The 26,499-nt window shown below is 41.8% G+C and overlaps 1 protein-coding gene across 4 annotated transcripts in view; it reads left to right on the top strand.

Moving 5' to 3' along the window:
* The first annotated feature begins 232 nt into the window (after positions 1–232).
* MUSK (muscle associated receptor tyrosine kinase) overlaps positions 233–26,499 on the top strand; it is an 86,083-nt gene continuing 59,816 nt past the window's right edge. For 3 of the 4 annotated variants that reach the window (XM_073346293.1, XM_073346292.1, XM_073346291.1), the window contains exons 1-5: positions 233–311; positions 4,926–5,052; positions 13,527–13,678; positions 19,781–19,908; positions 20,503–20,644. In XM_073346293.1, the coding sequence (XP_073202394.1) occupies positions 233–311; positions 4,926–5,052; positions 13,527–13,678; positions 19,781–19,908; positions 20,503–20,644 (628 nt within the window). Of the gene's footprint in view, positions 312–4,925; positions 5,053–13,526; positions 13,679–19,780; positions 19,909–20,502; positions 20,649–26,499 lie in introns of all 4 variants that reach the window. The other variant, XM_073346294.1, reaches the window with a different exon arrangement.

The raw sequence follows: 26,499 nt of genomic DNA, 5'->3' as shown, positions 1-26,499 counted from the left end.
TGTTTCATGAGCCTCACATTTTCATACTGACCTAAGTGGATGCACACCAGCTGGCCATGTCCATCACTGCAGCCACGTCTGAGAATTCCTGATTATAGTTAGATCCCATACACTCCGCAGCAGAGACGGTCATTAACTGAGGCACTTTGTAACAAACCATGGTTTAAAATGAAACCGGCAGGGAACTCAATGCACTTTGCCTAAAGGAGCCTTGTATGATTCTGGATTAACCATGAAAGACTTAATGAACATTCCACTCGTACATATCTTCACTCTGGCGGCCTTCAGCTTAGCTGAAAAACTTCCAAAAGGTTTGTTTAAACAGCCTTCATCTTCTCCTAGCTTTTGTGACTGATTAAGGAGTTTTTATAAGGACAGGCGAGGCTTGAAGGGGGGACCCTTGTGTCAATACTGAAAACTATATAAATGTAAGGCTTTCAGTTTCACTAGTTTGGTCATTTCTCTATTGTCTTTAGAGGATAACAATGAAATAATCCTGCATTTATACCTAAAGCTGAAGGTTGTTTATTTACAAATAGCACTTAGTGTCACTGTAATGGGCAAGGATGTTCTTTGGGTCCAGTTTGCGTGGGATGGGTGTTGTCATGTCAAAGAAAGCTCCTAAGACTTAGCTGCTGACTGGTATACTATGTGTTAGGGTCAAAAGTTTTATGATATTCTTGTGCATCTATGTATGTATATGTATAAATCGTATTTGTATATATAATGCATATACATGTGTATATATAAAATGCCTACAAAATGCATGTATATATATATACACATACACATACACATGTATCATATATTAATATCATATGTCATTTATATTATACACACACACACACACACACCAATATGAGATTCTAAAAATCTGTTCAGAAAATTCTGAGAGATGCAAATGCAACTTTATTGTAATGGGAACTGAAGATTTACCATATGGGAACCGAACTGTCAGCCAGGTAAATGTAACTTTTTTATTTTTCCATATTGATTATTAGGACTGGATCAAAATATACCATAAACTACACTCTCTGTGGACAAAGAAATTTAACCCAAGAGGAAGCTGCTAGTCACTTATTATGCCAATAGCTCTGCCCAAGTCAAGATTAATACCTATAACCGGTGATCAGACTTTTTCCTTGCTTTCCAAATTTATTGACATGGAAATTGGCCCCAAGGTTTTGTATTAAGGCAGCAACACTAGATAAGGCTCGGGAAGAGCATGGTAGATAGTAGCAAGACTGGAGAGACAAGAAAACAAAAAGAGATAGAAGTGATTTTTCTGATACCATCATGCAATGAAGAGACATCTGCCCTTTCATGAAACATCTGCACTGGATTTTCTCTTTAAGAAAGCTAAACATCATGTTCATGTCAATTGTCTTGTTTCATGAGAGAGTCTGAACATGTGAATGCAACCAAGCGTGCTGAAAAGACCACAAAGTAATATTTTTGATAGGTTTTGCAGCAAAGCTGGACCAGCAATGGTCAGAAATACGCATAAGAGAAGTTCATAGAGAAGTTTCACTATTTCCAAGAGTCTACAATTCTGGAATGGGGGTAAATTTTATTTTTCTGTTTCATTTGTTCACTTAAAAAAGTTTAAATTTAAAAATAAAAAACAACCCAGTACTAACTGATGGACTGCACTTAGAACAGGGTCCACTATCTTCTCAATGAAAGTAACAAACACTAGAAACTTTTAATATTGACCGTGAATCCTTTTACTATTTCCTAAACTTACAATTGATGCCCAGGAAAATGGCACCTGAATGGCCTTAAGGATGGAGCAGTTATATGTCTTGTTGTGCTAGTTAAAGTTATACTTGTTATCTAAAAATATCAGGGCATAGTCTTGACTGACCTGAGTGCCGCAGCATGCAAAAGTCTTGGCCGGTTTCTCAAACCTAGGCACAAGGTACTATGCATTTTTCTCAGTTAATTTAACCATTGGCAATATGGACACCATTGGATTTGATGTGATTTTCTGTCTGGGAAAGCATTGGTTCTCATCAAAACCAGGACTTTTTTTATGTCAATCTCTAAATAAGCACCGGTCACTGCCATTTTGGAGATCTCTCTCTGGACAGAAACAAAATGGTGGCACGGCCCACAAATTACTGCGTCACACAAACACACCAAGTACTTCTTGGACCTGTGTCCTTCTTTTCTCTTATCCTAGCAAAATAATATTTACTCAATCTTCTCTATTATCCCAACATTAAATTTTAATATGGGAAAATAAAAAAGATAGGAAGGAAAGTGCAGGATACGCCCAGTTATTAACATTATGGTTATAAAGGCTTAGAAAGCAACAGAGGGCACTGTTAACAAGTTTTCCTTTAACTGTTTTTCTGATTGGTAAAATATTAGTTGTATGGATGCCATTCCCTTTACGTATAAGGGTTAATCCTGCTCTGAGAGTTATGCCATTAATTTGAATTGGGAGCTGGATTAGGCCCATAAAGCATAATAGCGCTAGTGCCAATGGTATCTTATCTACCAATAAAAAGGTAAAATAAAACTCTTTAATTGTGCCCATTATATCTGTTTACTCCCTGACTCTGAGGGATCTTGTTTTGCCTGATGAGCAAAGTACTATCAATAATACATCCAGTAGATCAGCTGTTACTGCTTTCTCCCTCAACATAGCTACATTTAGCTCATGAATACAATCAGTATGCAGTATACAATATGCATTTGAGTTAATTCATTAATTAAAGTAGCTTGAGATCAAAATGCACCTTTCCACAGCTCTAGGCACGCCAACATAAATTAAAATATCGCATGCAAGACAGCCATTGCAACCGATCCATCCCATAATAGAACCCAGCTATAAAATCTGATTCACAAAATAACTAAACCGTCTTTAAAATGAACAGACTTAGGGCAGAAAACGTACTAGCAATAATAAAGGACTTCAAAAAGTGCCTATAGTGTGTTTTCTCTAACATTTCAACACAGTTTTTTTCTTGGCATCTTTTTCAATAGGACCTGGAGTGAAATCCTGGCTTCACTGAAGTCAGTGATAAAACTCCCATTGACCTCAGTGGGGCCAGGATTTTAACCCAGCTGTAACACTTGCGAACAAGGAGGAAGGGACTTCTTATGCAGTAATAAACACACACCCTGCATACTTTAAAGCAGTGATAACCTGATGCAACTATCTTGTTTCTTTTAGCTGCAGAATTATGATTTGTTTTTCACATATATGTAATTACTGATTACTATGAGCAGTTTGCAGTCATATTGAAAAGAAATATTATTAGCAGAGACATGTTTTAGTAGCAATTTTCAAAAATACTGGACCATGACATGAACTTGAAAGATATAGTTAGCACGAAGGGCCTGAGTCTCCTCAGTTTTACTCCAGTTGGACTCCATAACACCAATGGAATCCTAAGTTACACCCAGGTAAGTGAGAAAAGAAGCAGGCACAAATTCTGTACTATACCATCTAAATATTCTGTCTCATTTGTACTGGAGTGCCTCACATTGCCATATGTTTTTGGTGCATTTTAGTGCTCAGGAATATTTAAGATTGAGTGTATTGGCTACAGAGGAAGCAGACATAGTGTAGGCAAACATTTTTCCACCAAGAAACATCAAAATGTAGCAGAGATCTCTGCAGTAAACACAGTATATCTATTTAGTAATGTATGTGCGGGAAAGGTAATTTTCTTTGTACTGTTTAAAGGTCACTGGAATTTCTCTTGTTGCTCCTTCATGTTCACTGCAGTATTTCACAGAGAAGCAGACGGCTAGTTCAAATATAGGCACAGCTGTCAATGAAATCCAGTGTACCAAGTACTGGATGTACGTCTCTACCAGTCATACATTAAGAGTTACTGGTTGTGTATCTTTGGTTGCAGGGATCACCATGGGGAGGGAAAATAATTATGAGAGGTACCTTTTGATCGCTACCAACTATGCTTCAGCTTTTACCAAGTGGCATGGAAAATACCTTTCCAAAGATAAAGCAGCATTTCAGTTGATGATGTGTGCCCAATAATAAATGTAAGCGATAGTTATTTATCATCCACATCACACTGGGCACGAGCTGATTAAGGAAAAAGAAACAAGAGGTTGTGTGTCAGTCAGGCCGTAGTATTGACGTACCTCAGGGGAATTTATAAACTATCCCTATGCCAATAATAGTATTACACATTTAAAAAAAAATGAAGAAATACAGAAGAACTGAAACAGACTGCATTAATGACACGGATTCCTGAAGCTCACATATTTTGACATCAATGGCGCACCACCTTACACACTCACACCAGGGTGTCAAGGAGCCCCCTTATTCCCACATATGGATCCAGCATTGCTGGTCCATGCAAGGATGAGCAGCTGCTGTAGGGGCCACTAGTTCCCCTTGTGTAGGCAAGTAGTGTGTAAAGCCTAGGATCTGCCCCCCGCCCCCCACCATGCCAACCACTGCTGTTGAGCAGGCATGGAGGGGGAAGCAGGGACTGAACTGTGACTCTTTGAATCACACCAGGTTTGGGGTAACTTCATGGACTATCCCTTAGAGAGTTTAAGAAAAAATAATAATAAGAAATAATAAGAAAAAAAACATGATAAAGAGACCAGGTAATAAGTGCCCATGGAAACCTCAGTTCAACTGTTTTAGTGCAGGAGGCCCAGTGTGTATTGGAAGAGCGTGCAGATTTGCAAGTGATGAGGATGCAGAGAATTGCCAGCCCCACTAGCCAGTTATAAGTGGCCTAGTTCTGTGTCAGAGAATTACTGAATTCCAGGGAAGGGGTTGGGAGGTGACCCCACTTACATTGACTCTGCACAGCAGCGGAGTCCCATTGGTTTGTGCCCGTGAAGTCAACAGGCAATTTGATGATTTTGCAGACATTGCTCAGAAGAAACCCAGGCCTGAAATCACATGTTTTCTCCCCTTCTTTCTGTAGCTCCCCTTATCAATACTCCTCTGGAAACCGTGGACGCATTAGTAGAAGAGGTTGCTAAATTCATGTGTGTAGTGGACTCCAATCCTGAGCCAGAGATTACCTGGACACGTAACAACATTCCCATCAGGTAAGTATGAAGTACTATGACAGCTCAAGGGGACACCGATTAATCTAGAATCAAACCAAAACTAAAAGTTTCAATTCAGTTCAACCATCCAAACTGAAATATTTCGATTCCAGAATGTCAAAACATTTCATTTGTTAGGAAATGTTGAAACAAAATGTTTGGAATCACAGTTTTTAGGCTGGTTTCAGAGTAGCAGCCGTGTTAGTCTGTATTCGCAAAAAGAAAAGGAGTACTTGTGGCACCTTAGAGACTAACAAATTTATTTGAGCATAAGCTTTTGTGAGCTACAGCTCACTTCATCAGATGCATTCAGTGGAAAATACAGTGGGGAGATTTCGAAAGCTTATGCTCAAATAAATTTGTTAATTTTTAGTCTATTTCCATTCCATAAAACGTGTGGATATTTTGACTTCTTATCCCAGTCAGGATTAAAACAAATTTTGAAATACCAGAATTTTCTGCAGGATGAAAATTCTGATTTCCCACCAGCTCTACTAAAATGTAATACCGAGGAACACAGCAGGACGTAAAATTTGTAGGGCTGAATTGAAAACTATGGATGAAAAGCACCAGCAGAGTGCCAAGTATGTCCCTCTTTAGCATGTCCTTGATAGAACAGCAATGTTACAAGCTGTGATCCTGTAATAGGGAAATAAATGAGGTTACCTGTTGTGATTCCAGACAAATTACTGGATCAGATTTTTTGGCAGGAGAATCATAAGCGTTTTCCTATAAAAAAGACATTTGTGACAGCAGAAAGAAACGTTGCCTAGGTGCATTTTGGTGAAAATCTGTCGTGAGGGGAAAAATGAGCAGAAACAACATGTGCGGGAGTTCTGTACGTTAGAACACGGCACAGATGGGATGCATTAGCAGATGCTTTTTAAGATAGTCCCAGAGTGCTCGGAGCATAGTAGCTGAGTACACTATTCCACTTCGTGGTAACAGATGAGAGAAATAAAGTGCCTAGGTATTCATATATGCTTCATAGGGTTGTTATGTAGGTTCCTGGAGCCATATCTCCATTAAATATATTTACAGACAGACAGCTACCTGTGCCAATGCTTGTCAGATTTTGTGCACAAGTCAGTATGACGTTTGTTGTGTATCCTTGTGCCACCATTTTGGGAGGAGTCAGGTTTTTTTTCAGGGGGAAACAAGTGTTTGAACAGCATCAGCCAATGGGGGAGCACTGGGATGGTTTCTGTCTCAAGGAGGGAGGCAGGATGTTTCTTTGAGGTCTGCTCAGATCTGTGACTATGCCCCTTTATGTGGTACAGCCTGTTCTCCTCAACTCACTGGTCCTGCTCTAAGAGCCTGTGTGGAGTCCTTTCTTCTCCTTTTGGGGCATCATGCAGTCACAACACTCCCACTGCACAAGCCATGTTGAGAAGGAAAGTGTCCTTGCATTCTCCCCCACTCTGCTCCCGACTCTGGCCCAGAGAGAGATGCTTACTTAGGCATCGAGCTTGTTAAAATATTTTCACACGAAACTCCCACTGACTTCAGTGGGAAAACGAATCTGCACTAGACCCAATGCTGACTGGTAACTTTGTGGACTAGTGAGTGCTGGGGGTGGAGCACTCTAAGGGTCCTGGCCGCGTGTCAGGGTATTATTGTGTGTCAGGTTTTTGGGCGTGGCCCAAGATTCTACATTTTAAGAAAACAGTTTTGCTTCATTGGGGTGAGCTAGTTAAGGGGAGGGTAAGACTATGACTGGTTTTATTTGGGGATTATTATTTATTATTTAGTGCTCACAGAGCGCTTGGCACTGTACAGCACACAGAACGTGCCAAGAGTGCTAATCCACAGTGCCACGCACTGATGCTTAATACTGGTGGAAGAGATATCGGACAGGGAGTCAGGAAATCGGTTGTCTGTTCCCATCTCTGCCATGAGCGTCTTGCCTGAACTTGGGTGATCCTATTCTTAGTCATATTGGAGTTGTTTTCAATGTGGTCATGTGGGTGTATATCAGAGCAGAATTTGATCCTTGTTATTCTTTAGGTCTCATTTCTGTATATGTTAGAACTAATTTCCCTATACGGCCCTACACATTTGAATTTGAAGGAGCAGTCATATGACTGAGTCTGTTGCTGGCTATGCCACCACAGATTTCTTGTATAACTCTAAGAAAGCAATTAACTCTGTTCCTCAGTTTAGCCATTTACAGAACAGGGATGACATTTCTCTGATGAAAGGGAATGTTGCAAGACTTCATTCATTTGTGTTTTCAAAGTACTTTGTGAACCTTGCATAGAAAATGTTCTGTAATAGCAAAGTAGTATTATTCCTGCCTTGTGAACATAGTAATAGATTAAAACAAGGTTTCTTTGTATTGTACACTGTCACACATCATTCACTACCTACCAAAGCATCATCTAAAGAAGAATGATGTGCTGTGCTTTGGAAACTGTTCATTTCAGGGTGGTAGGGAATATTACTGTTGTTGCTATGGTTACATTTTGCAGACAATCTCTTGCAAAGGTAAAAAATAGTCCATCCACTTTTAACCTTCGATCAGGCAAATTCCTTTACATTCTCTGTTTCACATTCTTGATCCTCCCTTGATTCTCTTTCAGCGATGGGAAATTTCATTTTGTTTAAAAATAATCTGTATATAAATAAAGTGAGACCTGTTTTAATTGTGTAATTTGTACATTACTCAGGGTCTGCTTGAGGATGACTTCTGAGAAATACTCATGAGACTCCAGACAGGTCATTACTGCAGGCAGATTTGACTGTTTGTGCGACCATTTTAGAATATTAAAAAAAAGTCCTATCAATCTATTTAAAACTGCATATGTATATCCACACAAGATTTTAGAATTCATGCTTCAGTGACTGCAGGAGAACTGTCCTCTTTAGCCCAAATCTCAATCCTGCAAGAATTGTACTAAAGCCCCCAAACTGTGCCAAGCATCTTGCAGAACAAGGGCCTAAAACCGCATGAATAGAATCTTCAGATCAAACAACCTATCTTCTAGTTCCTTCTCCATCAATAAAACTAACATTGAAGGGAGAAACAGCCTGGGGGATGCCATTTATACATCAGGACTGGGGTCACATCATCCCCAACCCCCAATCCTTACAGGTCCACACACCTTCTCTGAGAGTATACAGAAAAGTAGACACTAAGTGGCACACTATCTCCTTCTCCAATAACTCAAATCACCTTCCCAAAAGGTGTATCACTTTGATACTAAATTAGACAGAGCATGCCTGTTTTACACAACTGCCAAAAAATCCTCTAAAAGCCTATTTTTGTGCGACCAAGCACATCAGTTGCTTTGTTCTTCTCCTGGTGTTTCTGCAGCAGAAACAAAATAGCTTTCTCCAGAGCAGTCCTGACATTCAGGGTCGGTGCTGGTGGATACAAAGTTTTGGCATGAAGACAGGGCATTATATAAACTGAAACTATTTCAACTAACTACACTCCAAACTCAGGGAGGGAGAAATATTTGCTAAATGGAAAAGAACCAAATCAATGGATTTGTAAAAAAGTAAAACGTCACAGACGCTAATTGTTACACACAATACATATTAATTATTTTATTTTTGAAAGCTTCTTCCCTTGCCAAGGCTCAAGGACACTGGACAGACAGATAACTTCAAAACAAAACAATATGTAAACAATTGAATGCAATGGGAACAGTGCCAGAATAAGGACTGATGAGATTAGATTGCATGCAGCTCCTTATGTATTCCTTGTTTTCTAGGGTCACCGAATATTGACATATATAGTAGAGTTTTCTACCTTTAGTTAGCTGCTGGCCAACTAACTCAAGGTAGCTAATACATTCGTAAAGCACAGTGTAAAGCCACACATGTTTGCTTTAGGACCTGCAGTATAAACTTCAACTATGCAGACATTACTTGCGGTAGCATTTCCAACAGAAAACTCGATAGACTAGGGTCATAGGTTAGAATCCGGAACAACAGGAATCCACTGCTTTGCACCCTGTGTGGTTGTTTACACCTGGGTGAGTGTAGAATGCTCCCATTCTGATTTTGTAGTATTTTCCCACTCCCCTTGCACATGTGTAAATGATGATACAAGGTGCCAGCCAGCGGAGAGCTATGCCCCGTGCTTCTATAGCACTTTCACTCCAAGAATCAGGATGGGCTTTACAAACAGCACCGAATTCAGTCTCACAACAATCCCGTGAGGTAAGGAAGGGTCATTATTTCCTTTCTATGCTTAAGGAAAGTGAAGCACTGAGCAGGTAAGGTTACGTTTTTGAAAGACATTGCCTTAATTATTGGAGGCCCACTCTGCAACAAATGGGGCCTGATTATCAGAGGTACTGTTGAGAACCCAGTGGCGTTGTGGCTACTCAGTACCTCTGAAAATCATGTCCTTGAAAATTAGGGCCTAACGCCCACATCCTCAAAGGTATCTAGGTCATTTCAATTGATTTCAAATGGGAGTTAGGTGCCTAAATATCTCTGAGGATTTAAGCCTATGTGACTTGCGTAAAGTCACATAGGAAGTCAGTAACAGGCATACAGAACCAGATCTCCTGACTCTTATTCCTGTGCTTTAGCCATAAAACCGTCCTTCCTGAGCACTATTTAGGGTTTGTATCTTTCACCCTACTTTGTAAACTCCTACATTTTCCTAGGGAGAACTAGGAAAGGCAACTAACCAACATCCTGAAACTATTTATTGGCAGTTATGACATGTCAGTGTGTGCTAGATGGGTTTATTTAAATTGTGGTTACACAGAACAGCTGAGCATAAAATCTTTCCATTTGCTCACCTCCTGCTTCATTGTCCAACCAAAGCAGTAGTGTGGAAGCTTTCCTGGTACTCAGACAGCCAAGATAGTTTTATAATGCTGCCAGGGCAGTTCTGGTAACATGTCTAATTCTCAGTAAACCCACTGAAGTGTAGCTACTCACGACATGTATCTGGCCAGCATACAGATCACACTGCAAAGCTTAGTTTGATTAAATTGCTATCCTTGAAAAATACTGCTTTAGTCTCATAACATCTTCTGCTATGGCTGGCACAGTCTCCAAAACATATGCACTAAATCACACACCTATTCTACAATGCAGAAATCTGTATTGACTGCATCAGACTCTGTTATTTTTCTGCTTTGTACTTTACTGTCCCATACAGGGGCAGCTTGTGCCCACTGATTTTAAGCCCTCGCGATAAGGGTTTGATTACTTGCTCAACACAGCTCTCTGGCTGTACTGCATCATGTGAACTAATGGCACTGTGTGAGTGATTAATAAAAATAAGTACAAAAATCTGTGATGTACCATTGTTCTGTGACAGCCATAAGGGATGCAGTAAAAAGGGAAAATTATCAAAAATAAATTATTCATATATTATGTATTCATATAATTATATTGTATTATATATTACATTTAGTGCTGATTAATCACAATTAACTCACGATTAACTAAAAAAATTAACTGCGATTAAAAAAACTAATCACAATTAATCGCACTGTTAAACAATAGAATACCAACTGAAATTTATTAAATATTTTTGGATATTTTTCTACATTTTCAATTATATGGTATTCTGTGTTGTAATAGAAATCAAAGTGTACAGTGCTCACTTTATATTATTTTTTTATTACAAATATTTGCACTGTGAAATGATAAACAAAAGAAATTGTATTTTTCAATTCATCTAAGTACTGTAGTGCAATCTCTCTATCATGAAAGTGTAACTTACAAATGTAGATTTTTTTTGTCACATAACTGCACTCAAAAACAAAACAATGTAAAACTTTAGAGTCTCAGTCCCACTTCTTGTTCAGCCAATTGCTAAGACAAATAAGTTTGTTTACATTTAGGGGAGATACTGCTGACTGCTTCTTATTTACAATGTCACCTGACAGTGAGAACAGGACTTCGCATGACACTTTTGTAGCCGGCGTTACAAGGTATTTATGTGCCAGATATGCAAAACATTCATTTGTCTCTTCATGCTTCGGCCACCATTCCAGAGGACATGCTTCCATGCTGATGATGCTCGGTAAAAAAATAATGTATTAACGAAATTTGCGACTGATCTCCTTGGGGAAGAACTGTATGTCTCCTGTTCTGTTTCACCTGCATTCTGCCATATATTTCATGTTATACCAGTCTCAGATGATGACCCAGCACATGTTCATTTTAAGATCACTTTCACAGCAGATTTGACAAAATGCAAAGAAGGTATCACTGTGAGATTTCTATAGATAGCTACAGCACTCGAACCAAGGTTTAAGAATCTGAAGTGCCTTCCAAAATGTGAGAGGGATGAGGTGTGGAGAATGCTTTCAGAAGTCTTAAAAGAACAGAAACTACAGAACCCGAACCAAAGAAAATCAACCTTCTGCTGGTGGCACCTGACTCAGATGATGAAAATAAACATGCATCGGTCCGCTCTGCTTTGGATCGTTATCAAGCAGAACCCGTCATCAGCATGGATGCATATATTCTGGAACGGTGGTTGAAGCATGAAGGGACATATGAATCTTTAGTGCATCTGGCACGTAAATATCTTGCGATGCCAGCTACAACAGTGCCATGTGAACACCTGTTATCACTTTAAGGTGACATTGTAAACAAGATGTGGGCAGCATTATCTCCTGCAAATTGTAACCAGACTTGTTTGTCTGAGCAATTGGCTGAAGTAGGACTGAGTGGACTTGTAGGTTCTAGTTTTATATTGTTTTATTTTGAATGCAGTTTTTTTTGTACATAATTCTACATTTGTAAGTTCAACTTTCATTATAAATAGATTGCACTACAGTACTTGTATTAGGTTAATTGAAATATACATTTCTTTTGTTTTTTACAGTGCAAATATTTGTAATAAAAATAAATATAAAGTGAGCACAGTACACCTTGTATTCTGTTGTAATTGAAATCAATATATTTGAAAATGTAGAAAAAGTCCAAAAATAGTTAAATAAATGGTATTATATTATTAACAGTAAGATTAATTGTGCAATTAATCACAATTAATTTTTGATAGCTTGACAGCCCTAGTTATAATTAATTATATATGCAGTGACAACCATCCCAATTGTGTCTCCTGTATGCTACTGGTAATTTTCTTTTATATTTTGCTCTCATTTAGATTCTGATCCTGAGCCTATTGAAATAAATGGCAAAGCTTACACTGATATCAATAAGATCAGGCTCTTACAGAGCTACAAACTGAGGATCCAATCTTGATCCCTTTGAAATCTATAGTAAAACTCCCATTGCCTTCAGTGGGGTCCAAAGTTCACTCCTGGGCTTCATTCACTTCAACAGAGTTAGTCTGGATTTACACAGGTGCAACTGAGAGCAGAGATAGCTCCTTATGCTTAAAGGTGGGTTTAGAGGTATCTAACTTCACTTTTGGAAAGCTGAGCCTATAAAATCTTAAATGGTGAATTTAGACTTATGATGCAAAATGTTTTAAACATTAAACGAAAACAGGGCAAATAAGGCTTTGGGGGTTTAAGCCTGCTTGGCAGAAGAACCCCTCTTTCAGTGACATTTGACAGAAGCAAAGGGCTGTTTTCAGGAACGCAGTTGTAAAAGGTCACAGAAAGATGTAAAACTCATAAACTTATGGCTATAGGATATTTGATGCAATCCGGAGAAATCTTGCACCATTAAAATGACTGCAAAGTTTGTTATATTTTGCAGTTTTGCAAGGAAAACCACAAAACAGCCCCTTCCTCTCCCCTAGGAATTTTGTATTGCTACACAATAGTTAGTCTAGCAGACCACTTCTCCTTCCAAAACATGGAAATCTTCACAGCCTTGTGGTGGCCTTAGGAATTTCCTTTCCTTCGCTAAGACCAATGGGCCAGATCCAGTTGTCATTTAAGTTATAACCACATTCAGATCTTGTAGTCCTTATTAGAGATGGATGGCAAATTTTTATTCTCATGAAAAATTACCAAAAATTTTTTTTTCTGGTTTAAAACAAAATAAAAACTGTTTTGGATGCCAGAAACTTAAAATTGCTTGGCTTTTTCTTACTCAAAACCTGAACAATTTTGACAAAACAAACATCTTTTCACAAAAATTTCCATTTAGTTGAAAAGACACTGTTTGTCCAAAAGCTGTGATTAAATATTTTCAACCAGGCATAGCTCTTATACAGACAAATCCTCATCGAAGTCAAATGCCCCTCAGCTACACTCAAACTATGACTTAGTTTGGTGAAGACTACTGGAGATTCAAGTGGATGCAAGGTTCTGTGCTTGTCTATCCACTTCAGGATAATAGTCCTAGATACTCAACACCTATATTTCACAGTGACTGATATTATAGAAATACCACAGATTAGATAAAAGAGTGTTCAGAACTGCTACTAAATTGGTATCATTACATTTAGAAGTTTCACCATTTTAGGAACCACGAGACAAAGCTAAACTTGAAGTGGGTTTGATGACTCGGAATGAGTTCAGATTTATACTGTACATCTTCTGCTCTTACCAGCATGTCACTGTATCCTGCAGGCTGTTTGATACACGATACAGCATACGAGAAAATGGGCAGCTTCTGACCATTCTCAGCGTAGAGGACAGCGATGATGGAGTATATTGCTGCTCAGCTGACAATGGAGTTGGAATGCCTGCAAGAAGCTGTGGGGCTTTACAGGTGAAAATGAGTAAGTGGGAGGAGCCCTTTCCACACAATTAAACTGAGTAGATGATAAAAGCTGATCTCTCCTTTTGAATTAATCTAGCAGACACTTAGGACTCCATTCTGCTGCTATTTGTGTAAGAGGACTGTTGCCCCCTTACTAACATTCAGTGGGGGTGTTTTGGTTGGCTAGCTCCCAGTACTAAAAGGGGAAGGGTCTATGGGGAATCAGGACCCTGAGACTGATAGTCCCCAGGAACAATGGGGAGAGGCCAGTGCTCCAGGTCAGCCTGAATGACAGGGTGGGCAGGCTAATCAGAGAGTCAGGAGGCCCCGTCCTCCGTGTGAGCTGGAATTGCCTGGGTCAGACAACGTGGGGCCGAGCTAAGGAGAAAGCAGGGGCCCAAGCTAAGCTGGGGAGCAGAGCTGTGCCAGATCCAGAGGGACCAGAAAAGCAGCCCAGAGAGAGCAGACCCAGTGCTGGGAGCAGAGCTGCAGCCCCAAAGCCAGAGGCACAGCCCAGAGAGAGCAGACTTGCCCTGGGAGCAGAGCTGCAGCAACCAGAGCCAGAGGGGCCAGAAAAGCAGCCCGAGAAGCAGGTCAGTGCTGGGAGCAGAGTCACAGAAGCAGCCTGCAGAGCAGACCTGTCCTGGGAGCAGAGCTGCAGCAACCAGAGGCAGAGGGGCCAGAGAAGCAGCCCAGGGAGCTGGAGGCAGAGCAACAGCAGCTGTGCAGAGACCGAGTGGTGGAGCTGGGGCTGGAGCAGTCCGGAGCTGGATGCGATGAGCAGCTGGAGAGAGCGAGGGGGACCCTGGGCAGTGGGCCCAGCACAGGGAGATGCCTCAGCTAAGAGGCTCTGCAGGCCAGGCTTGGATCGTAACCCCGACAGGGCGGGGGCAACACTGGGAAGAAGGGTCCTGCCACTTAGAGTCTGGGAGCGTGTGGCCACCACCAGAGCAAGTGTCCAACCCACAGCATCCCTGCAGCACAGCCAGGGCCTGAGAAGAAGGCCTGGGACTTACAAGGAACAGACTGTGAACTGCCCTGACGTTCCAGGGACACTGTTTGTGATGTTCCCTGCCACAGAGCGGGTTGATATGTTTCCTTTAACCTTTCCCATTTTTCCTTATTCTTTTTAAAATTAATTGTTGATTAAATAACTTGCATTTGCTTTAAATTGTATGTAATGATCAGTGGGTCAGAGAAGTGCCCAGTGCAGAGAGAGTACCCCGGAGTGGGGACACCCTAGCCCCTGTCCTAGGTGACCACAGCAAGGTTGGGGGTCGAGCCCCCCCCGGAATCCTGGGCCCAGCCTTGTTGGGGTTACGAGGACTCTGCCAGACAGGAGAGTGGAAGGGGAGCCCTCAAGGGCAGGGAGGCAACAGGGTAAAGGAAGTGGGAGTGAGGACTCAGATCCTTTCACTAGCCCACTTCACTGGGGTAGTACAGAAGCCAGGAAAGTTCCCCACAGTAGTGGGACTATTCCCCCGCTTACATTTGGAGAAGAAAAAAAAGAAGCTTTCTTTGCACAATACGGACAATTTACAGTTTCACATGATGCACTTTCGATTTTTGCATATCTGTATGCACACCTCTGGCTTTGCATGGGGTTTCTACATCTGGCAAATGTAGTCAGTGTTTCTTGCATACAAGTGACCATGTTTGGGTCTTTGCTTATGCATATGTGTTGACCATGTTCTTTGTTCTGACCATCCAATCCCTAATGAGTTCCCCAGCTATTTCTTGACAGACAATAATGGAAACCCTTACAATACCTGGACGGAAAATGAGAGAGAGGAAAAATTAGCTGCCCAAGCTTCAGGCACCAAATGAAATTTCTATGGTATGTTCCTGTGACTCTCAAAACCGTAAAGTAGGGTAGGTTTATCTTTCCTGACTGACAACCATGGAAGACTGTTATAATGCTTTACAGATCAAAAAGGCTATTCCTCCTTGGCTGACATTTTCACTGTGGAGCTCATCTAGGAAATTGCTGAGGACTCGTCTTAAGATCCACCCCCAATGGACGGAATGATGCCCCTACCACTGTGGCGCATCTCCACAGCACAACAGCAATGTGATGAGCGTCCTCCCACCCACTACGGAGGGGGACAGGAGTGCCCTATTCCACACTGAATGGCGTAACCCACCATTCCCCAGCCCCCACGGTGGCAGGTTAGGTTTTTTTTAAAACTGACTTCAAAGAAATCCAAACAGCTGCCCCCGTTTCAGCAACCTTTGTGTGAATCAGAAGGCTGGACCTTGTTTATCATTTCCCGTCATACTGGCGTGTGAATTCACATTTAGCTACATCCCACTGACAAAAAATCTGAAGCAGCTTATTACCTGAAATATATTGTACTCATGGAAAGACTGTGCCTAGTTCTAGTCTGAAGGGATAATAGCAGATTAAAAAATAGTCATGGACCGAATCTTTAGCTAGTGTAAAGGGGAAGTAGAGAGGGACTGAGAGGAAGAGTCTATTTGAGAGTTGGGGGTGGGAAACCGGCAGCGTACAGGAGAAAAGAGATTGGAAGGAAGAGACTGTATGCATGAGGCAATGTGGGATCGTAGAGTCTTTCCACAGTTAGTCATCTCCACCACCAGGAACTACTCCAGTCCCCAAGTTAGATGAATTTTGTGACTTTTCTAAGCAGAATGCAGCCAAACAGTACCAAACAAGCAATGGAGGCCTTGAAATATGTATAGAATATTGCCCAAAGGAGTTTCAGTCAAAGCCACTATCTTTTATTTTTGAAAAAAATATGTTGATTAGATGCAAACCAGGCACCTAGAGGTGAAAACCCAACTGGTTAATCACCTCGTAGGAAACCTACCCACTGCTATTAAAAATAATCACGTAAATGTGAGAATGAGACCCAGACATGACAACCTCTGGAGAAGCCTCAGGAGAGACTACACAGCATACAGCCATATTCTTCAATTTCCTGTTCTTGCTTTATCTATAGGATCATACACACTCTCACACCTAATAGGCGAAGAGTCCATCCACTAAGAGTCTGCTACCGGATACTTTAGAAGAGGAAGGCATAAAACCTTCATAATAAACCTAACTCTGCATTGCTGTGAAAATGTCTCCCTGACCCCATCTGGAGATCAGTTTGTGCCCTGAAGCACAAGGATTGCTAGCTTTCGCAACAGACAATGTGTCTAACTATTGTAACTATGATGCTATTCTTATTCATGCAGGGCTGCATTTTGGCTCTTGCGGTGAGAAGCACGCTCTGGGAAGACTGGGAGGGAGTGATGCCAAAGTGGCAGTCCCCTAAAGCATTTTGCCCAAGCGCAGCTGTACACAGAGAGGGAGAACTGGGAAGGAGCCCACTGAGCAGTGGTACTTACGGTGAAAGGCACAGCATGCATTCTCCCTGTCGCTGCCTCTGTGTGCCATCGGGCCTCAGAGCCCTTTAAGATGACGAGCCTTTACTAGCCAAACAGACCAGCGCTCAAGGGCACGCTGGGGATATAGTTTGGCTGCCTCCTATGTCAGCATGCTTGGAGGGAAGACAAAGTACTCCCTTCTTTGCTGTCCTCCACAAGTGCATCTACGCAGGGGCAGCCAGCCACACTTTGGTCCATAAGCACATCTTCCTTTCTGAAGTTACTACGTCTCATTTGTCTTATTATTTAATGTTAGCATGAGCTTTACTTATTGATGCCATTGGTATACCTGGTGCTGAATATCCTTCAGCCCTGAGTTCCACAAGATAATTATATGGCACTCCCAAGTATGTTCTGTTTGAGTACTATATGCTATTTGAGTACAGCATATCAGATAGCATGGCCCAGATCCTCACAGGGACTTAAACTCCGAAATTCCATTGAAATCAAGGGAAGTTAACTAAATAACCTTGAGGATCTGGCCCTGATTTATTCAGTATGGCCGATTCTCCCACACTTGTTCACCTTGAGTAGCACTATGCCCATGTTGCAATCAAAGTGGCTATTTGTGTAGTGACATACTACTCCACATGAGTATGAGGACCAGAATCCGCCTTTATGTGAGGGATTAAAAAACCCTTGGTAAAGCAATAAAGTAGCCCCTCTTAGCAATGTTGTGCATCAATCCTTCAAGTGCTGCTCCTTTAAACATAATCTTCCCTTGTATTTTAGTAACCAGATTTATTTCAGAGCAAAGTACAAATAAGCCCGCATCGTACTACGTGAGCACAGACTTTTTTATCCACAATCTCAAAAAGTCTTGAGCATTGCTCTATACATGTAGTTGTCCCTTCTTCATAGCTAGGGCCTGGTTCCTGCGGATACTTATACGCTTGAATAGCCCTGTTGAACTCAGTGGGAATAATCAGGTGCCTACAGTGATTTACATGTGTTTGCAAAATCAGAAGCTAGATTTGTAACTGCTATTACATATACGAGTATGAATGGGCATCTGTGAGTTAATGGGCCAGATCCTGAAGACTCTCTGCATGCAGACAACACATTAACATTAACAGGAGTTTTAGGCATGGGACGGTTGCAAAATTGGGCTCCAGGTTTGCTAACGATTGGTCTAATCCAGTGCCTACTGACATCAATGGGAGAGTTTTTGATGTCCATAGGCACTGGATTATAGCCATTATGAGAAAATAAATATCTTTGAAACCATTTTATTACTATTTAGAATTAAATAAAAATCCTCCCAGAGAACATGGAAGACAAAACTTCAAATGTTTTAGAAAAACTGACACTAAGATTTTTTTTCAAAACTTAAAGTTTCCAAGGTCGCGTTTACCTTCCGGGAACACAAAACTAAATGTACCCAAGTTAATATTTCAGTTGCTCTGGGTTTTATCAGGCCTGCCGACAGCAATTCTGGGCTCCAGCGCAGAACAGTCAGTGGGCCCCCACGCACGCACAAGCCACATCCACGCAGACGCGGTCAGCCTGACATTTGGGTGGTTCTGTGCCTTGCTGGCTGGTGCCCAGTGAGCTGCCGGCTGTGCTGATGGGCATGCTCTTCTGGCATGGCCAAAGCTTCCACATGCCGGCCTGGTTGGGTTGCCAACTAATTGCAAAAACCCAAAGACCCTTGCCCTGCCCCCTGTCCTGCCCCTTCACTGAGGCCATGCCATCTGCTCATTCCATCTCCCCTCCCTCTCTTGCTCGCTCTTCCCCCACCCTCACTCTTTCACCAGGCTGGGGCAAGGGGTTGGGGTGAGGGAGGGGGTGTGGGGTGCAGGCTCTGGGAGGGAATTTGGGTGCGGGAGGGGGTTAGGGGGTTGGCGCTTACCTCAGGCGGCTCCCAAAAGTATCTGGCAGACCCCTCTGGCAACGTCTCCGGCCCATGGGAGTTGTGGAGTCAGCGCTCGGGGTGGGGGGGCAGCGCAACAGAGACCCCCTGCCCCGTCCAGGGGCTGTATGGCTGTTCTGCTGCTTCTGGGAGCAGCGTGGAGTGAGGGCAGGCAGAAAGCCTGCCTTAGCTCCATTGCGTTGCCAGCGGTGACAGCCGGGGGCCCCAAGGCCCTTTTAAATTTCCTGGGCCCCTGGGCAGTTGCCCTCTTTGCCCCCTCATCGACAGGCCTGCTCAGATTATCCAAATGTTAATACTCCTGTCACACACCCTTCTTCTTGGGTTACAGATGGACCTGGTCTAAAACTCTGCATTTGGACACACTGAGGAAGTCTGAATCCAGACCCAAACTTTCACAGTAAATGCTCTCTTTACAGTGGACAAAGCAAAAACCCTGAAGACAAATATTCTTGAGCATCGGAGAGATTGTTATCTGGATCTCTGCCCAAGATCTGACGAATTCAGATCAGTGTCAAATTTCAATAATTTGAATAATTTATACTAGGGTATCTGATTTGGTGTCGTTTACCTGGATTTAACATTTTAGGGTGTAGATATAGTTTATAATTATTTCTTTCAGTGGAATTACATGCCTATCAAGAACTCTCTTGGTTCTTCTGTCATTTAGGCCCAGATCTTCCAAGACTTTAAGTACCTAAATACCTTTGAGGGCTGGGCCTTGGTGACAGCAATAAAGGCTATTTGTACAGAGATGCAGACAGGGGATTTTTGATGATAAAGAATAGTATTGAGTGTATCTGAACTGTGTCTCTTGTCCGCTGTTCAGATTTAATTTTGGCCTTTTTGTTTTAGAACCTAAAATAACTCGTCCTCCTGTAAATGTAAAAATAATAGAAGGCTTAAAGGCTGTTCTTCCTTGCACTACAATGGGGAATCCCAAACCTTCTGTCTCTTGGATCAAGGGAGAAACTGTTCTAAAGGTGAGTAGAGAATGAAATTAAAATATCACTTGCATGCTAAAAATATGATGACATAATCAGTCCAAGTATTTGTAAATTCTGCCAGAGAAGCATTTAAAGAGACACAGATGTCATGTTGAAAATGTCAAAACAAGATTTTTGTTTAGGGGTAATTCTACCGGTATAGAATTTTTTTTTTTGGAATTTCTCTATCTCATTTTTCAATTAATAGTAGATCTGAACTAATATAACCCAAAAAGAGTTTTTGAGTCTAATTGTGAATAAAATGTACTCATCTGCTTTGCAGATATTCATTCACAAGCCTTTTGAAGTTATTATTCCCTTATTTGTAAAATATTGGGTGAGTGAATGGCTTGAACAGTACGAACCGAACTTATTGGACTGGAGGCTCTAGCTATAAATTCCTTAATTCATAAGTCTTGTTCAAAGGTGAACATTTACTTCTAGCACTGTTAAAAGGTATTTTGGAATTCACTTAACAATTCCTGTAGGAAAGTCCATATTTGTAAATGAAAGTTTCTAATTGTTTGACACAACACGTTAAAGTCTATTCATTTTTCTATTTCCCAACTCCCACCTTCCCATCTCTGGCAGGAAAATGCTCGGATTGCTGTTCTGGAATCAGGGAGTTTAAGGATCCATAATGTTCAAAGAGAAGATGAAGGACATTATCGCTGTGTAGCAAAGAACAGTCTGGGCACAGCCTATTCGAAACCTGTCACAATGGAGGTGGAAGGTGAGTGACCCTCATACCCAGACTATCAGCATTTAAAGATCTTTCAGTCATAACACGATCCAATTTCCAGTGAAATAAATGGGACCTACATTTTGTTATTCAAAAGCGTATGTTAAAGCGGGTGCAAAAGGCTAGAGAAGGGCAAGCAAAGAAAAACTCAGGTTGAGAGCATTGGCTCCGTGTCCAGGAGTGAAGGAAAAGCAAAGGAAACCGCAAATCAGCAAGTATGTTTTCCTGTTGCTTGCTGATGGTGAAAGTGATGATTTATGAGGGCCAGCTCCTGCAGACCCTTTGACTTCAGTGGGAATTTTGGCTATGTAAAGACTACTGGATTTGCCTTACAGAGAAATAAGTAATTGATGTATCTCCCTTTTCTTTGTCTAGCCATTCCCATATATTGGTTTGTAAAGCCTCACTGCGATTCTACCCTATATCTTTCTAGCTTGGCCAGGGTGGGGAATGTTGGCGCTCCAGATTGATACTGAAAAGCAGGCTGCTGGAAAGTGCTCACTCAGGGCTGTCTTCAGTTGAAAATGTTGCAGCACTGCTTCTGAGCTTACTATGAAGGATTGCAGCATGATTATTATTACTGCCATTTCCATCCTTTTCTCCTGTTTTTTATTTGAATTGGTTGAGTCTTCAGGAATACAGAACAGTTCTCTTCAAGGAACAGTTCTTTGTACATTTTCCTCCTGCTCAATTGGACACCGATTGATGTTGTTTGTTTTGGTGTTTAGTTACTCGTATACAGGGTGTTTTCCCTCTGGTATAAATTATCACCGATTTCAGTGTGCTGAAAGCAACAGACTGCAGTAGAGAGATTGAAAAAGCTAACAACATTCTGATTTCTTGGATACTATAACGAAAGTTAGGTCAAGCAGTGCTTTATGGTAGTCAGTGGTGGAGGAAGGATTAATCCAATGGTTGAGCCAATTTGCATTTCCCATTCTGAATGGAACCCCCATGCTGCAAAGTGGCTGTCCATTTTTCCAGTAACTCTAGTTTTGGGGCTGCGTGGTTTTGATCGGTGCAGGCTATATCATGGTTTTCATCAGGGGAGGCTATATTTAGCCTTATGATGACATTTTCCCATATATAGGGTGCAATCCTACTCCCAAACTCCCACTGACCTCATTGGGAGCAGGATGTGGCCCATTGTAACGGAATTACAAGTTAACGTAGGTTTGTTGTTTGCTTAGCAAGCACATTTGCAATTAAGATTTCACCGGACAAGTTGTTTGTATATCAAAAGATCTTGCAGTACACTGAATCAGAGATAAGAATGTTTTCTTATAACTAGAGATCCAGACTGCCGCAGGGTTCATATCTGGCGTTTTGGTCTGAAACCATGACAGCCATGTGGCCACCCAACACATTTGGATCTTGGTCTAAATTTCTCCAGTGTTTGGGGCTGATTGGTTTGGGCCCATTGTAGAGATAAAGTCCATGAGGGCCTGTGAAGAATTGATTGATTCCAGGAACACAGTGCCATTCAGTGGAACTTCCCCTACAGGGCAGGACCAACCTGTTTTAAGTTTTAAAGCACCAGGACCGTAGGAGCCAGCTGCGGAGTCTAAATCTGTGTTGGGACTGCACCAAAATTTGGGGTGCTTGGATTATATTTTGTTTTGTGCCTGTTAATTCAACCAGTGGAGAATTAATCAGCAAAATCACATTGCAAAGAACTCTGCATGCATCCAATCTCTAAAACAAGAAAAAATAGTGGTTAATTAATTAATGAAAGCTCAGTGCTCGTGCACAAACTATTCCTTCATATTCCATTAATGTATGTTATACTAACAAAGTAATGCTGTTTATTACTCTTGCTTTGGTTCTTCTGACCAGGTACCCATATAATATACCTCATTTCAGGGTAGGGTTGCCAACTTCCTACTCCGACAAAACTGAACACCACGCCCCGCCCCTGCCCTGCCCCTCCTCTGAGGTCCTGCCCTGCCACTTCTCCAAGACCATGCCCACTCCACCCCCCATCACTCTTTCTCCCCACCCTCACTCACTCATTTTCACCGGTCTGGGGCAGGGGGTTGGGGTGTGTGTGGGGGTGAGGGGTCCTGCTGGTGTGGGGCTGAGGATGAGGGATTTAGGGTGCAGGAGGGGGCTCCAGGCTGGGACCGAGGGATTCGGAGGGCAGGAGGGGGAACAGGGCTGGGACAGGGGGCTGGAGTGCTGGAGGGAGTGCAGGCTCCGGCTGGGGGTGTGGGCTCTGGGGTGGAGCTGGGGATGAGGGGCTTGGGGTGCAGGAGGGTGCTCTGAGCTGGGACTGAGGGGTTCAAGATGCGGGAGGGGGATCAGGGCTGGGGGAGGGGTTTGGGGCACAGGGGGGTGTGAGGGCTCTGGCTGCGTGTGCAGGCTCTGGGATGGGGTTAGGGATGAGGGGTTTTGGATGCAGGAGGTGGCTCCAGGCTAGGGCCGAGGGGTTTGGAGGGCAGGAAAGGAAACAGGGCTGGGGCAGGAGGTTGGAGCACTGGAGGGGGTCATGTGTGCAGGCTCCAGGTGGCGCTTACCTCAAGCAATTCCCGGAAGCAGTGGCATGTCCCCACTCTGGTTCCTAGGTGGAGGCACGTTCCAGGTGGCTCTGTGCGCTGACCTGTCCACAGGCGCCGCCCCTAAAGCTCCCATTGACCATGGTTCCCACCCAATGGGAGCTGCAGAGCTGGCGCTTGGGGCGGGGGCAGCGTGCGTAGCCCCATGACTGCCCCATGCGTAGGTGCCGGAGGGGGGACATGCTGCTGCTTTGGGAGCCGCGTGGAGCCAAGGTAGGCAGGGAGCCTGCCTTAGTCCCACTGCGCTGCCGACCAGACTTTTACCAATCCAATCAGCACCGGCCGCCAGGGTCCCTTTTCGACTGGTCATTCTGGTAGAAAACAGGACACCTGGCAACCCTATTTCAGGCCTTAGTTTTGTTTTACTTTTCAGCTACCAAAATCTGAAAATAAAAATCCTGCAGTGCATAAGAATCTGTTTCTCATTCCAGTGTTTGGGTGTAACTCCAGCAAACATTAACAAGAGTTGCGTGTGCACAGACCACACCTCCTTAAGCATTCAGTAGACTGATTTATGGCCTGGCCCACACACTAGTTGTCACTATTTTTAGTATTTTCCCCAGATGTCACAATTTTAAAATAGCTTCAGGTGAATAATAATCTAAAATGGCATGGTGCAGGCAATCAGTCCTCAACTAGGTCATTGGAGTGAATTCATTACAGTCCATTGGAGCTTATGTAAGAAAACTAATGGAAATACTTTTTCTAGATTACCTTTCCTTAACAGAAATAAAATAGTTTTTCTTAGCTGATATCTTGATACAACCATTCACTGAAATTACTGGACTGTATATTATTCATTAATATTAAAATGTAGTTACCGAGAATGATTGGAATACTATCAACATTTAATCCCAGAACAAATGCACATTCCAAAAGTAATACAAATATGTTTAATACCATGCTAAATATAGATCATGCAGGTCCTGATTTTGAAAAGAGGCTCCTCTTGAGCTTCTAATTTTATGGGTTCAGTATTGGGCCTGGAATTAGTTTCAGGCACAGTTCGCAACATATAAATTTCTAACTGCTTGAGGGATTAATCTAATGCCCATTGAATTCAATGGGAGTATTTATTGCTTAAAGCTAGGCACATCCTTAAGTACCCCGCTGAATCAGCACCAAGGAACATCAGGTTCTCAAAGCTGCAGAAAACTTTTAGTGCTGGATGGTTAAAGAATTAAATTAAAACGGAAAACACTATGTTCTTTGCACTTCCATGTTCGGGGGCATGAGCCGATGTGAATTAAGAGCCTGATTCTGCCCCCACTGGAATGAATGACAATGGATAGAGTTGGTCAAAAAATACCAAATATTTTTTTCAAGAAATGTAAAATAAAACTATTATTTCTAGAAATAACCTATGGAAGTTTTTTCTGTTTCTTGACACAAACCAGAACCTAACCCTCCCCCCCACCCAAAATGTTGGTTTCTAATTTTTTGTCAGCCTCCCTCCCCCAAAATAATGATTTTGCCACCCCTCGTCCCCCGCATTGTTAATTTTTTGGCCTATTTTCATCAAAAACATTTCAGCGAAAAAAGTCAGCCAGCTGTAGAGTAGGATAAGGGCCTAAATGAGGTAGAGTTCCTCTGGAACCCTTTCTCATTCTATCTGTGCCTTACTGCATAGCCTGTGCATCTTCAGTACAACCCACTTTTATTTTGCAGGTGAAATACCTCCCTCTTCAAGTCAATAGGAGTTTTTCCATTAATTTCATTGTGGCCAGCATTTCACCCATACTTTTTATAAAAATGACTAAAAAACCCAGATCATTTGCACTGTGCTTGCAAGAACTCCCCACCCCAAAATCAAAGGCAAGTCAAACTAGTTTTCACCAGAACACATAAAGGTATTTTTCCTTTCTAAGGACTAGCTTGCTGTAAAATTTCAGCTTTCTTCCCCCGGACATTTCAGCACTAGACATATTCAAAAAATGTTTGAAGAAGATTCTTTTTATGAGATAAGAAGTCTGTTTTTTTAATTTATTCTTCTTATTTTCAAAACTGGCTGAACAGTTCTCACTCAAACTTTTGAAGAATAATCCACCTGCCTTCTGAATCCAAGTCCCCAAGGATCAAACTTTCCTAAAGTTATTGAACCACTAAATACAGAGCTTTAGAATGGAAATGCTTATGGAACCTTAACAATAGCTATTGCTACTTCTCCGACTACAGTATAAATATATTTTGATAGATAATGAATGCATTGCTTTCGGTAGCAGAATAAACTAATGCATGTATAATACAAAATAACATGTTACATTTCTTGTACATAGCTTGAAAACCCTGATTTAGGCACTGATTATAATTTATTTCATTGGGCCAGATTCTGCAGTCATTTACACTAACATAAACTAGTTACATTTAAATAAATGGAGATTTCCAGATTTACATTTATGCAACTGAAAGCAGAATTTGGCTCACTGACTTCAGATGAAATTAATTGTGCTGATTTTATTTGAAGAATTTCACAAAATTTGAAATTCATCCTAGTTTATAGAACTGGGTGAATAAGGGAAGAATGTTAACTGAATAATTTGTTTGAAAAATACCATGAAATTGGACAAATAAGTAATTCCACAAATGTTATTCTACTGGCTCTGATATTCCTGTGGATGTTGTATCATCAATATTAGTGTACAGCCATACATCTGGTTCATCATAACACAATTCAGTAGCTTTCATAATAGTTGGAGATTGACTAATGATAAGCAATGATGGAATTCCCATGGAACTGCATGGTACATCCACGAGAACACACAGGATTTGAATCGTGAATCATGCTAATACAATGAATGATCACATTCAGATCCAAAGGCTCCAGCTGGAATACTCAGTACAGGCACGCAAATCAGTTCACTAAAGTAGGGCTTGCAGAATTCAACCTCCCCTTCTCCCCTGCCACCCAACTTGAAGGAAAACATCTAAATGCAGCAAAAGCTGTAGGGATGAGTTTGAACAAAGGAGATACAGGAATTGATCTTCTCCGGGGGGGGGGGGGGAAGGAACACAAGTGACAAACATTTATTAGGAGAGTGTTGGAAGTGACAATGCTAAATAAACTGAAATAGTAAGTAGAAGGGCAGAAACTATTTTTACAATTTGAGCATGGCCAGTAGTAATAAAATCACGCTGCAAGGGGGCTGGAATGTGATGGTGTCTCTCTTTAGAGACGTCATGGCACACTGGAGCTTATTTTTATGGTTTCATTCCAGGGATAGTAGAGATGGTCCCAAAGGAGAATCTCAGTTTCAAACAGCCCAGAACATTGAGGGGCTCTACATGCATACA

The sequence above is a fragment of the Lepidochelys kempii genome, chromosome 5, assembly GCF_965140285.1.
Source record: "Lepidochelys kempii isolate rLepKem1 chromosome 5, rLepKem1.hap1, whole genome shotgun sequence".
NCBI classification, from domain to species: Eukaryota; Metazoa; Chordata; order Testudines; family Cheloniidae; genus Lepidochelys; species Lepidochelys kempii.
This window is presented reverse-complemented; position numbering and strand designations above follow the sequence as displayed.